Source organism: Lagenorhynchus albirostris, chromosome 13 (genome assembly GCF_949774975.1).
Source record: "Lagenorhynchus albirostris chromosome 13, mLagAlb1.1, whole genome shotgun sequence".
Lineage (NCBI taxonomy): Eukaryota > Metazoa > Chordata > Mammalia > Artiodactyla > Delphinidae > Lagenorhynchus > Lagenorhynchus albirostris.
In genome coordinates this window covers 29,261,117-29,275,601 of record NC_083107.1, presented here as the reverse complement: position 1 = coordinate 29,275,601, position 14,485 = coordinate 29,261,117, and the positions used below count along the sequence as shown (strand labels likewise).

General features: G+C 48.2%; 1 protein-coding gene across 1 annotated transcript; it reads right to left on the bottom strand.

Moving 5' to 3' along the window:
• Window positions 1-2,845: 2,845 nt before the first annotated feature.
• Window positions 2,846-14,076, bottom strand: CLEC4F (C-type lectin domain family 4 member F). The gene is given in 8 exon segments (XM_060168952.1): window positions 2,846-2,990; window positions 3,148-3,230; window positions 3,232-3,253; window positions 3,616-3,734; window positions 4,640-4,791; window positions 9,479-10,597; window positions 13,072-13,188; window positions 14,016-14,076. Coding segments are annotated over 8 exon segments (1,818 nt in total).
• Between the last annotated feature and the right edge of the window lie 409 nt (window positions 14,077-14,485).

Here is a 14,485-nt window from a genome sequence, read left to right as displayed (position 1 = left end):
TGGAAACACAAAAGACCCCGAATAGCAAAAGCAATCTTGAGAAAGAAAAATGGAGCTGGAGTAATCAGGCTCCCAGACTTCAGACTATACTACAAAGCTACAGTAATCAAGGCAGTATGGTACTGGCACAAAAACAGAAATATAGATCAGTGGAACAGGATAGAAAGCCCAGAGATATAAACTTACCTACATATGGTCACCTTTATCTTTGGTAAAGGAGGCAAGAATATACAATGGAGAAAAGACAGACTTCAATAAGTGGTGCTGGGAAAACTGGACAGCTACATATAAAAGAATGAAATTAGAACACTCCCTAACACCATATACAAAAATAAACTCAAAATGGATTAAAGACCTAAATGTAAGGCCAGACACTATAAAACTCCTAGAGGAAAACATAGGCAGAACACTCTATGACATAAATCACAGCAAGATCCTTTTTGACCCACCTCCTAGAGAAATGAAAATAAAAACAAAAATAAACAAATGGGACCTAATGAAACTTAAAATCTTTTGCACAGCAAAAGAAACCATAAACAAGGCAAAAAGACAACCCTCAGAATGGGAGAAAATATTTGCAAATGAAGCAATGGACAAAGGATTAATCTCCAAAATATACAAGCAGCTCATGCCTCTCAACATCAAAAAGACAAACAACCCAATCCAAAATTGGGCAGAAGACCTAAATAGACATTTCTCCAGAGAAGATATACAGATTGCCAACAAACACATGAAAGGATGCTCAACATCACTAATCATTAGAGTAATGCAAATCAAAACTACAATGAGATATCACCGCACACCAGTCAGAATGGCCACCATCAAAAAATCTACAAACAATAAATGCTGGAGAGGGTGTGGAGAAAAGGGAAGCCTCTTGCATTGTTGGTGGGAATGTAAATTGATACAGCCGCTATGGAGAACAGTATGGAGGTTCCTTAAAAAACTAAAAATGAACTACCATACAACCCAGAAATTCCATTCCTGGGTGTATACCCTGAGAAAACCATAATTCAAAAAGAGTCATGTACCACAATGTTCATTGCAGCTCTATTTACAATAGCCAGGACATGGAAGCAACCTAAGGGTCCATCGCCAGATGAATGGATAAAGATGTGGCACATATATACAATGGAATATTACTCAGCCATAAAAAGAAACAAAACTGAGTTATTTGTAGTGAGGTGGATAGACCTAGAGTCTGTCATACAGAGTGAAGTAAGTCGGAAAGAGAAAAACAAATACCATATGCTAACACATATATATGGGATCTAAAAAAAAAAAAACAATGGTTCTGAAGAACCTAGGGGCAGGACAGGAATAAAGATGCAGACGTAGAGAATGGACTTGAGGACACGGGGAGGGGGAAGGGTAAGCTGGGACGAAGTGAGAGAGTGGCATGGACATATATACACTGCCAAATGTAAAATAGACAGCTAGTGGGAAGCAGCTGCATAGCACAGGGAGATCAGCTCGGTGCTTTGTGACCACCTAGAGGGGTGGGATAAGGAGGGTGGGAGGGAGACGCAGGAGGGAGGGCTTACGGGGATATATGTATACGTAGAGCTGATTTGCTTTGTTATACAGCAGCAACTAACACAACGATGTAAAGCAATTATACTCCAATAAAGCTGTTAAAAAAAAAAAAAGCGAAGAAACCATAAAAGAAAAAGCCAAAGGAAAAGCCAAAAGAAAAATATGAATAAAAACGGATTAAAGTCCACTTCAGCCAAATATGTCATAAAAGAACAGGTTTCTAATTCTGGTCATGACAGAGTCACTGGACCAGCCCTTCTGCTGTAAGCAACCTGAAAACTGGACAAAACACATGCAACTATTGTTTTCAGACATCGGATAACAGGCCGAGCAAAACCAGGATTTGACTGGATGAGCCCAAGACCCTCCCTGGATTTCTTCCTGGTGGATTTTTCCAAACCACAGGGCAGGGGAAAGGGTGCCACACAGGGCGCGGCAGTCTCACTAGGCTGAGGAGAGAAAGATGGGAGTTTGGGGAGACTGAGCATTCCAGAATTGGGGAGCAGAGTGGAAAGGAGAGTAATGAAGAGAAAGAGCTCCAGAACTTTGCATAGCATTCCCTGGGCAGGCCTACGATGCGATTCCAGTATTTGCTGCAAAATAAAATTGGTCTAGAAATTCTCATTCTAAGCTGAGCTGGCAGAAAGCTGAGTCCCTGGAAGGGTGAATGGGGACAGGAAGAGTCAGAGAAATGGCTCTGAGAGTTAAAAGTCCGAAGACAAGATAAAGCCAGCAACCCGAGAGAAATGAGTTTTTGGAGTTATTTAAAGGGCTGGAAAAATCCAGCTCCAGCCCCACCTTCTACAAAGAAAGTACAGAGAACACCTGGGGTGTCTATGACTTTCTGGGAATTCATACCCCTCCCAAGTCCCTGTAGTTTGTGTTAAACCTCTGCTGTTTTCAACAAACCAACTGGAAGTTCCTAGCTATAAAGCCCTTAAACAAGATATGCCTGTTTCAAGACGGAAGGTACCCCAAGGGAAGGAGAACCAAGGCAGGGAGCAGCAAGCCTGACAGCTGTCACAGAGACAAGTCCAAACTTTCGTTCATCCGAGTATTTATTGAGGACCTGCTGTCTGACAGGCCTGTGCTGGTTGCCAAGGGAGATACAGAGGCAAAACAAGGCTCTTGCCTTGAGGAGATATCGCTTGTGCTGGGTCACATGAGGTAAACATGTTGGAAAGATTTTTTCAAAAGGACAGGGCAGGAGAAACAAAGGCCAAGTGGAAGGCCCTAGAGAGCAAGCTGAGTTCAGAGGCTCCCAAGGCATCCTGGAGAAGGGGCTCAGCTCCGCCTGCCTTCCTTCAGGTTACATCCGACCCATGGGCTTCTTGCAGACCCACTGGTAGAGGGCGGTACAGTACATGTCATTCCACTTCCGCTGCATGTGAACACAGTCTTCCGTATGCCCATTCTTGTGTAGCCAGTTGTCCGGCTGATTCCTGTCCCAAAACCTGGAAACAAGAGAGCTTTATTCTGCTAGATGAAAGAAGTGTCCCTTTGCCCTGCTGTGGCATAAGGAGCTGAAGTGACACAGGTCCCTAATACCCTGGTAGCCCCAGGATGGGGCCAGTGGTGTCCTCAGGATGGCTCTGCTGAGGTTGTCCTTACTTACTGAGACTGGAGGGATGGGAAGGGTGTCTAAAGCTGCAAGTCCCCACCCCAGAATTCATATTCAGATACCTTCAGATGGGGGCAAAGCTCCTTGGGACCAGGCCTAAGTAGTAGGGTATAGGATAGGCAAAAACAAACAAAACACAACAAAACAGAAAGACCCACTCATAGGCTGCCTGCCAGCCCCAGGACCTGTCCTGTTCTGACGCCCCCGTTTAGGGGTCCAGGCGAGGATCACAGCTATGCTGGTGTACACACACATCATACACACACCACACACGTGATACACACACACACATCACCCACACAATCATATATACACACACATCACACACACACATCATACACATATATCACACAGAACACTAACACTTCATGGGCCCGGATACACACACAGGACAGAGTCTCTAGCCAGACCTGCCCAAGACAGTGCCTGGGACGGCACTAGACAGTGGCTGGACTCACGCACTGCTCCCGGCACTGTTGAATGGTGTGCCATCTGCCCAGCGCCAGAAGCCCTGAAAATCGCTGTCAGTGAGCCCAATCCAGTGGTAAGAGGCACTTGTGAACTGTACCAGAAATGCCTGTGGAGGAAAGGCAGGGTCGTGTGACCTCGTGTGAGGAGCTTGTTCACCCAGGCCGCATGGAAGAGGAATCCAAGCCACGCCCTCCCTAGTCCCAGGGACATAAAGCCCACTTTCCAGGAGCTGGGCCCCCTCCCTATGCGTTCCATGGTTTTCCAGATCTAGGGCAGCAGCCAGGTCACCTCAGGGAAGTCCAGCTCTCCCATGTTGACCTGGTGAGGAGTGTGGCCTTACTGGGACAAAGACAGATCTGGTCACAGTTTTTTTAAGAAGATGTGTTTTACAAAATAGCATGTCCTTTGGCGGACAGACAAGAACAGTCCCAGGAGAATCACAAGGGTTGGACAGGTCTGTAAGTTAAATTTGACCAAACCTACTGTGGGCCCTTGTCAATAACCTTAGTAACTTCTGATCAGAAGCTTCGGCATGTGGGCCACTCTAGGGCTCTATTGCCTTTGGTGGTCCTCAAACTCATATGTGTGTCTGGCCTTCCCAAGAAGCCTGCATCTTCTGCTCATGGACCTTCCATAGCCATTAGATGAACTGACATTAAAATCAAGATTGACAACTAGAGAGGAAGACTGAGAGAAAAATGAGGGAATGGGGAGGGAAGGTTGCACCCAACACATTAAGGGCAGTCACTTAGTGCCACCTCCCTCTGCCCTTCCTCTCTGCTGACTCCTCTGGGTGTCTCCCTCATTCACTAAGGACATTGGGGTTTGCTGTCAGAGCTTGTACGTCCAGAGCAAGATGCTCATCACAATTCACTAAATATTTGCTCCCTGACTGACAGAGGCGGCGTGAAGATCTCCGCCATGCCCACTCCAAGAGGGGGAAGGCCAAAGCACCAAAGTCCCTGATACCACCTCAACCCCAGCAGCACCACCCAAGCCCACAGCTCTGACCTGCTCCTCCTCAGAGGTCACCGAGGCCAGGTGGGCTCCCTGGGACACACAGAACTGCTCAGCCTCCTCCCAAGTCTTCTTGGCAAGAGAAAAGTAATACAGGCTCCCACTGTAGGACTTCCAGCCTTGCAGGATCAGCTGGAGGAGTTGATCTGGAGCAAAGGTAGGGGAGGAGAGAGAGCCAGGAGTTGGCTGTGGACCCTGATCTGTCCAGGGACTGACCACTGAGGGTCACAAGCCCATGCAATGCTTGATGCCCAGTGCTACAGGGGCACGGTCTGGGAGGGTTCACCCCCAGCCCACTGCCCAGCAGCGGCTCAGGACATCTGGCTCCATCACTCCGGGGATATTCAGACAGCTCTGCTACCCAGCAATGCTCTTTCGAGGCTCCTGCTTCCTAGCTATACTACCCTCTTTCCCAACTCATTGCTATCACCTGACAGTTCTCTGCACCTCGATTCCTGCCATTTCCCTGGGAGAGTTCGCAGCCAACCTGTAGCGTCCCTCATTTCCTTGATTTCATCTCCATCCACTTCAGCTGCCCACATCCAGGACCACACTTGGGACCTTTTCATCCCCTGGTCTGCCTGACCTCACAATTTCAGACTCTAATAGCTCATCCCGTGAGCACACGCCCTGATTCGTTCAGCTGTTTCATCTCTCCTGTCCTGACACTCTCTCTTCTTTAACATCATCCTTATCCCAGCTGCTTGAAATGGTGCCAAAATAGACTCACTTATTCATTCATCTATTCTTCTGTTCAACATTCCTCAACTTCTATGGATCAGGGAATGTTATAGAGAAATCAATAAGACATGATTCATGCCCTCAAGGAAATCACTGTCTAGTAAATGAGACAGATGCTCAAAACGGTGTTGAAGATGCATTGATTGAAAACCATTGCATGTTAGAGGCACAAAAGAGGGTGTGGTCTATTTCACCTGGGCTGGAAGCGGGGCTCAGGAAGGACACCCTAGGTGAGAGGTCACTTGAGCTGAGTCTTAAAAGACTGAGGAAGAGTGTTCCAGATAGGCAGTACCAAGGAGAGCATTCCAGGCAGGGGACAGAGTAGTCGCAAAAGCATGAAGGTGTGAAACAGCATGGCATAGCCTGATCTGTTCAAGTACTGGAACGGTCAGTGCACAAGGGATGGGAAATGAACACGGACAGGTTCACCAGCACAAAATCGCACATCCCATGTAAAGGGGTTTGGAAGATTTTTCCTGTGAGCAGTGGGAAGCCCTGAAGGGTTTTAAAGAAGGATCATGATATGCTTAGATTTGCACTGTAAAAATGTCAACCTGGTAACGGTGTGGACGCTCAACAGGAAGAAGGCAATCTTAATCGGGCCAGAGACATCGATTACAACACAACTGCAATGTCTGAATAATAAATGGTGAGTGTGTAAACCAGGGGTTTTCAAAGTGTGGTCCCAGGACCGGCAGCATCAGCACCTGGGAACTTGGTAGAAATGCTGATTCTCAGACTCACCCCAGACCCGCTGAATCCAAAATTGTTTTTTGACAATCTGCGTTTTAATAAACTCTCCAGGTGATTCTGATAGACTCCAAAGTCTGAGAAACAGCAGTCTAAACCAAGGACTAGGTAAACTACAGCCTACCAGCAGCTTCTTTTTATAAATAAAGTTTTATTGGAACACAGCCATGCCCTTTGGTTTACAGACTGTCTTTGGCTGCTTCATCATTACAACAGCAGAGATGTTGCAACAGAGACTGTTCAGCCAAAAGCCCAAAATATCGACTGTGTGGCCCTTTAAGAAGAAGTTAAACTAATGGTTCTTAGCCCCGACTGCCCATTAGAACCACCTAGGGAGCTTTTTAAAAAACTCTGATGCCCAGGCTGCATCCCAGAACCACCCCTCTCCCCAAAGAAAAGTCAGAGTTCTGGAGGTTCGTTCCAGGTATCATTCTTGAAAAGCTCATTGGGTGATTCCAGTGTGTCCCCAAGGTGGAGAAGCATTGGTCCGTAACCAAAGCAGTAGCAAGGTATAGGAGGGAGTTAAGAGGACAGCATAGGAGAGTCACTAAGAAGAGAAGACTTCCAGGCTCCTGACAGAGGGCAGCAGAGCAAAACAGTAGAGTTGGTCCTCAGCGCTGTCTGTCAAGCCCCTCATTTGTCAGCCCCATCTTTTCAGCAGATGCTCCAAATGGCCCCCTCCCTCACAACTCCCTCCCTCTTCTCTCACCAGGGACCTCCTGCTCTGCAGAGACACCACTAAATACCCAGCTCCCTCAGTGTCGTGTACCCACATCTGCAAACCTGGGTGGACATCTACTTCCACACCTCCTCCCCTCCCAGCCTCAGAGGTTCAAGTACTATCCCAACCCTTCAAGGCCAATCACTCAGCTGTGCATTTCATTCTCGCCTCTCTCTCTCTTTCTGTCTCCCTCCATCCACCACTGTCTCCCCAACCCCACCCCACACCCTGGGTCTCTCTCTCCTTCAATCTCCTCCCTCTTTGCTGGTGCCTTTTTCTGACCCGCAGATCAAGCCTGTCCTAATTTAGAAAAACCCTCTCAAGGAAGTACACCAAAATATTAGCAGTGGGTTCTTATTGTAAAAATAGACATTTTTACAGAAATACAAGTTGTCATAGTCTCACCTTTCTATTTTTCAATATTTGCCACATTGTCTATAATTAATATGTAAGTTTTGTGATATTAGTATGAAAGATACAGGTTGTTTTTTAATCCCTCCTTCTACCCTTCCATCCTCTTCACCTTGGCCTCATCTCTCTCCTCTTCTCAGCTAAGACCCCTGAATAACTTGGGCACCTGATCTCTCATTCACGCCCCACTGACCATGGTCTGGCCTCCAGGCCACATACAACTCTCCACTGAAACTTTATTCCAATGACTTACTAATTACCTGAAGTTAGTGGTTGCTTATTGATTTTTTTACCTGGCCTCTCTTAGATATTTGCCAGGACTAACCACTCCCTTCTTGAAATGCTCTCCTTCATTGGCTTCCCCAACTGCACATCTCCTAGTTCTCCTCCTGCCTCTGAGACTGCCTTCTCCACTCTCCTTCAAAAACACCTCTTTCCCTTCTTGCCACCTAAAGGTTGACTTCCTGTTTCCACCCTCAGCCTCCTCCTCACAAAGCGTTTTATCTCATGCAAACTCCCCACTCCCACTGCCACAACCAGAACCAGCATACCCAGGGCTCCTGCATCTCTGTGTGCAGGAGGGCCCCTCTCCTACACTCCAGACAGCCTGCAGATGATGGCCACTTGAATACCCCCAAAGCATCTCAGACTCAGCATGTCCAAATCTTGCTGCTTGTCTTCCTCTTTTATTCCCGGTCTCAGCCTGGAGACCCATCTAGCCAGCCCCCTTGAAGCCCTTCGATAGATCCTCACTTCCTGAAGGACAAAACCCCAGCTCAGGGACTTCCCTGGTGGTCCAGTGGCTAAGACTCTGTACTCCCAATGCAGAGGGGCTGGGTTCAATCCCTGGTCAGGGAACTAGATCCCACATGCTGCAATGAAGAGTTTGCATGCCACAACTAAAGAGCCCGCATGCCACAACTAAGATCCAATGAAGCCAAATAAGTAAACATTTTTTTTTAATTTAAAAATATATTAAAAAAAAAAAGAAACCCAAGCTCAGAGGCCTTCCACATCTAGCTGGTGTCTCTCCAGGTCTGCTTCCCTTCCTCACACAGTGTTTTGCCAGCCACAGTCATCAACCCACTGATGGGTTGTACTGAGGTTGTAGGGTTTTTTGGAGAGTAGATTTAAAAATATTAAAGTAGATTATAATCTATTATAAATAATAGATTATAAAATATTACCATTCATGTGGTAAAAGTTTTGCTTTCTGCAATATGTGTGTGTGTGTGTGTGTGTGTGTGTGTGACACATAATTATACTGGGTCACAATGTAAGATGGATTTCATGCTGTAGTTACATTCAAAACAGTTTGAAAGCCACCACTCTGGCCCCTGCCTACTGTCTTTTCAGCCTGTCCCTCATCAACCACCCACTTGGCCACAGTCCAGTCAGACAGAACTGCCTGAAGTTTCTGGAACATCATAATTCACATCTCCATGCCTGTGACCTGCTGTTCCCTTATCCTATCTGCTTGGCGAGCACCTACTGGTCCTTCAGGACTCAGTTCAAGGGCCAAATTACCATCGAAGCATCTTTTGATCCTTTCTCCCCCAGAAGATTTCCTCCCCCCTTGGAAGATCCTTGTCTACACCAGAGGACATCAGCCTGGTGAAGATCCCTTCTTTTCCTTCTTTTTTGCTCCTCCCCAACCCCAGTTTTTAGACCTGCTCCCAACATAGCACCTCTTACGCCTTTTGTGCAAGGCTGCTCTACCCGCCTGCAAGCTTCAAGGGTAGGCATCACATCTTGTTCATCTTTATGCTCCTGACACATCCTAGGGTCTCAAAACATTTTTGTCAGATGAATGCAAGAATGCTGGGTACTTAGTTAAATGCTTTATATGTGTTAACTCATTTGATCCTCACTGGGAAGCAGATATTAGTGTCTCCACTTTGCAGATGAGAAAAGTGAAGCTCAGAGAAGGTGAACAACTTGAGGAAAATCACAGCATCTGGGCTAGCAGGAAGACGGAAATAAGGCCCTGCTAGCACACTCTGTCCCTGTTACACACCTCCACCAGATCTCATTTGTTTCCCAGATGTTTGTTTTGTCACTCTGGTCAGATGATAAGCAGAGATTATGCCGCCTTTGGCACCCACACTTCTCCAGCACCCACACTTCTTCCCAGGGGGGTGCATGTAGAAGTAATCAAAAGGCTGAAGGGACAGGAGACTCTACCCTCCCCAGTCCTCCCTCTAACTTACTTTGGGTCCTCTGGAGCTGCTCCTGTGAAGCAGACGCTGCGCGGAGGGTCTCCAGGCTACCCTGCTCCTCCTGGATTTTCGTAGTCATTGCTTTGGTGTTCTCCAAATCCTCTTTCAACCTGTGGACCTCAGCTCTGGCCTCCTGCAGATTTCTCTCTAACATCTGGGTCTTGGAATTTAAGGCCGCAGCATCCTTCATTCCTTGTTTTAAGGTCTGTATCTCTCGGCTGGCGTTTCTCAAAAGACCATCTAACACCTGAATCTTGGAACTTAAGGCAATGGCGCTTTCTAGCTCTGTTTTTAATACTCGCATCTGAGCGTCTGTCTGTTCCAGGCGACCATTTACCGTTTGGGTCTGGGCAGTGACAGTTTCCAAATCTCTTTTTAACAGGCGAATCTCATCACCAGCCCTTTCCAGATGACCTCTTAATACCTGAATCTCAGCACTGGTGTTGCCTAAACTGCCTTTTATAAAGGTCTGGGTCTGGGAGTTTAAAGCATTTGTATTTTGCAGACTTCCCTTTAGCTTCTGCATCTCAGCAGTAGCACCTTCCAAACTACTTCTTAAAACTTTCTGCTGGGCCCTTAAATCATTGACACTATCCAGATCGCCTCTCAAAACATGGATCTGGGCATTAACATTCTTTAAACTACTGTTTGCCAATCGGACCTGAGCATCTGCCGTTTCTAACCCTGCCTTCAACACCTGGATCTCCGTGTTGGCATTTTCTAAGCCTCTGCTTAACATATGGAGCTCAGTGCTAGTGTTTTCTAAACCGCTTCTTAAGAAACTCTGGATCTGGGAATGTGAAGCTTGTGTGTCTTCCAGATCTCCCTTTAGCTTCTGCATCTCAGAAGTGGTCCCCTCCAAGGAACTTCTTAACATCTGGGTCTGGAAACTCAAGGTGCTGGCATCCTTTAAGATGCCTTTTACCATCTGGAGGTCAACACTGGCATTTTCCAGATGACCACCGAGCATCTGGATCTGAGAACTGACATTGTCCACCCTGTACGTCAACATCTGGATCTCCACGCTCCAGGTGCTGGAATTCTCCACATGCCCTTTAAACATCTGGATAGCCTCTTGCAGCTCTGCCTCCCTGCCAAAGTGGTAGGGATCTGGAGGGAGGAAATGGAGAAGGAAGCTAAGAGGCCCATTACATAGGGAAGCCATTCATTACATGGGCCAACCAGAGTGTTCTTAAGATTTCCAAGGGAAATGTCTATGAGTTCTCCTCAAGAAGCCTGTAGCCACCCAGACCCTGGGAATGGCCGCCTGAGAATGTAAACCCAAAAACGAAATAAAGGCCTACTTAACTATCCCATGTGAACTGGGGAGCAGAAGGATTGAAATACTTGCCTACTGGATTATTTTGCCATTGTAATTGAACTTGAAAATAACTGATGATATCATTGACAGCTGTTGATGTTTAATTCCACTGAAATTTCACCACTAGATGGGTCATTATGGTAAAGAAAATAGGTAAGAATAAAGCCCATATTTAGTCCTACACTGTATTTGTACACTAAGCATGAAGCCTCTTGATACACAATTTTTACTACCTAAAAAACATGTAGGCCAGGGCTTCCCTGGTGGCGCAGTGGTTGAGAGTCCGCCTGCCGATGCAGGGACGTGGGTTCATGCCCCGGTCCGGGAAGATCCCACATGCCGCGCAGCGGCTGGGCCCGTGAGCCATGGCCGCTGAGCCTGCGCGTCCGGGGCCTGTGCTCCACAACGGGAGAGGCCACAAGAGTGAGAGGCCTGCGTACCGCAAAAAAACCCCACAAAAACATGTAGGCCACAAATATAGAAATTTTAGAAAGTTTCTGATCACAAATTCATGGGGTGAAAAAAACAGAAACAAAATAAAATAGGTACCCGTGGAGGAAGCATTCTGCTCAATCATAAGGCTATGGTGGAAGTCCTCCAGGTGACACTGAACCCGGAGCTGCAACAGCCTTTTAAAGGGCTGGCACCCCCAATGTTATGTAGGGCAAGGGTCCTTAAAGAACAATTTGAGGATGTGGGAGACCCGAGTGAAAGGCTTTGGTCATTGGGGTCATTCAAGGAAAACTCTGTAGCCCCTTCCATCTGCATGGCTTTTCCTACCAAATCCACCTGCAGCTGTCTCTGGTTCTTCTAGCACCCTCTGTGAACCTCATGAGCTAGGACGTAAGTTCAGACATTCATGGTGTGAGGCTCCCATTCCAGCCTCCTTTCAGGAATAGGGAGAAGAACCCAAGTAGGCAAGGACCCTTTCTGGAGGATTCCTGCCCTATTTCTAAAGCCCTGCCTAGGTAAGTGTGTGAGACCTCAGCCACTGTGCTGAGGTAAGACCAGGAGGGCCTTCGATCAATGGAACAGAATAGAGAACCCACACCTGTATGGACGATTGATTTCCAACAAAGATACAAAGGAGAAAGGATAATTGTTTCTACAATTGTATACCCATATGCAAAAAGAAAAAATGAACTTCAAACCAAACCTTGCATCATTATTCAAAAAATTAACTCAAAACGAATCATAGACCTAAATGTAAAACCCAAAAACTATAAAATTTCCAGAAGGAAACATAGGAGATTGTCTCTGTGACCTTGGTATAGGCAGATTTCTTAGATACAGACCAAAAGGACAATCCGTAAAAGAAATAAAAAGTGGATAAATTAGACTTCAGCAAAATTTAAATCTTGTTAAGAGAATAAAAAGACAAGCCACAGACTAAAGGAAAATATTCACAAATCACATGACTGATAAAGGTCAAAAGAAGAGTATGTACTATAAATCCTTTTATATAAAACTCTAGAAAAAGCCGAGTAATCTATATTACAGCAAGCAGGTCAGTGGTTGCCTGGGAACGAAAGGAGGAGAAGAGAGGGAGGATGACAAAGGGTACAAGTGGACTTTGCGGGGAGGGTGTTGAATATGTTCGTTATCTTGATGATGATGATGTTTCACGTGTTTATACGTATGTCAAAACTTAGTTTGTAGGCTTTAAATATGTATACTGTATTATGTGCCAATTATACCTCAAAAAATCCGTTTTAAAAAAAAGCAAGATAATGCCTTTCTGTGAGGAGCGTGGCCCTGAGGGTATCAGGGAAGAAGCGTGTCCGAAGGGTCTGGGCATCCAAGGTCCCAGCTCCCTCCCACCCACCCCCTACTGTGGCTACTTACAGTCGTGTGCCTTGAGGAACTGCCCAGTACTGTTGTGTTCCGGAAACTCTTGGAGGGAGGCGTACGTCTCCAGTGCAGGTCTTCGATGCTGTAGAGCTGAGACACCCCATTCCCAGGTCGGCATAATCCCTCAGCACTGAGCCTGGAGGAACAGGCTGCCCTACCTCCACTCAGGGTTCCAGAGGGGATGGGGGAAGACGGCACCAACGACGCCTCAGAGCTCCCCTCATGGGCCTCATCTCTTGGGAGGCTCCCCTTGGACAGGCCTTGGTCAGGTCCCAGGAAAGCTCTGGTTCGGGCCTGGGACTAGAGGTGGAGTGACCCTCCTGGGAGTAGAGGGCGTACATCTGGGGCTCTTTGGGACATTGAGGCAGGAAGGAGAGAGAGTCAGCCGAGTTCGGGTCACCTAGGAGCTTACCCACAACGAAGAGAGCCACAAGAGAGGAGACCACGGTCGCGGCCACAAAGGCCAGGATGGCCTGCAAACGCCTCGGCACCTTGGGGGCTGCAGAAGCCACTGCCCCGGGGTCCAGCCCTGCAGGGGAGAAGCCAGGGTCCGGGACGAGACTGTGCTGTGCGGCCAGACAGGCTCCGCCTCTTGGACTCCCTCTCCTGGCTGCCCGCTGGGGCTGAGAACACTTGCCACACTTAACCTTGGGGAAGGGCAATGAGTGCTCGCAGACGTGCACCAGGGCTCGTGGAGGCTGTGGTAGCAACATAAAGGCTAAGAGAAGACCACGGCCTGGAGCCTGGAAGGCGTGCACAGGGCACAGAACCTGGCACAACCAAGGTGTCGTTTGAATGAAAGCAGAAAGAAGGGAGGGCAGGAGACCCAGCAGGAACTCTGACCTCAGCGCCCCAGGGCCAGCCTTTCTCCATCGATCCTGACCGGGGTGAGACGCAGAGCCCTTGGGGGCTGACATGGGTCAGTCCTGGAGCCTCCCTGGCTGGGTCAGAAAGTCCCCCATGGGTGTCCTAAAAAGGCTATGCCTGGGAGTCTGGGGGCTGAGTGTACAGGGAAACCCACTACAAGGGGGAGAGACGAGTCCCTAAGGCCTCATGGGACCAGCCCAGTGTGCAGAGATGGGATTCAAAACCAGTCCCCCTAAATTCAAAGTTCACTCTCTTTCTCTCGCCAGGTTGCCATCCCCAAGGAAAAGGGTCCGGGGAGATTTCACATGGAGACTGGGTGTGGGCCGCAGGCTCTCTGTCCTCACCTGCCTCACCTTCTGCCCTGCCTGCTAATTCTGGAAGCTGAGCCAGCACTGAGCCTGCCAAGCAGGGGCTGAGGAAACTGGCGGGGGGCTGGGGCCCAGCAGGCCAGTCCCTGGCGAGGACGGGCTGGGGCCCCAGTTTTCTCACCTCGGGAGCACAGGGAGACACTCTGGTTGCCTGTGCAGAAGCGGACCTCGTCACCCCTCATCTCTGCTTCCTTCATCCTCCAGTACTACTCCCTGCCCCGGGCTCCTAAAGGTCACGCTGCGGGCCAGCAGTGGTGGGAAGTGAAGCTGCGATACCCGGATTTATATGCTCCTGAGTCATTCCTAACCAGCTCTGCCTGCCTCCCTCCCTCCGCTGCTGACTTTGCAGAAGCGCCCCATCTGGGCTCTTCCCCTCAAGTCTCCCAGGCGCCAGTCTGCACCCCCATTCTCCCGCTCCCTCCGCACCAGCTTCTGCCCTCCCCTCAGGCCCGTCCTCCCCCTCTCCGTGCTCCAGTGTAGCCCCAAACACTAACCTCTGCCTCAATGTCACAGACACTTTTCACCGGCCACTTAGGAGGGGGTCAGGGGTTCTTTCTCAGCTTTGCAGAAAAAACATCCTTGTGACCCATG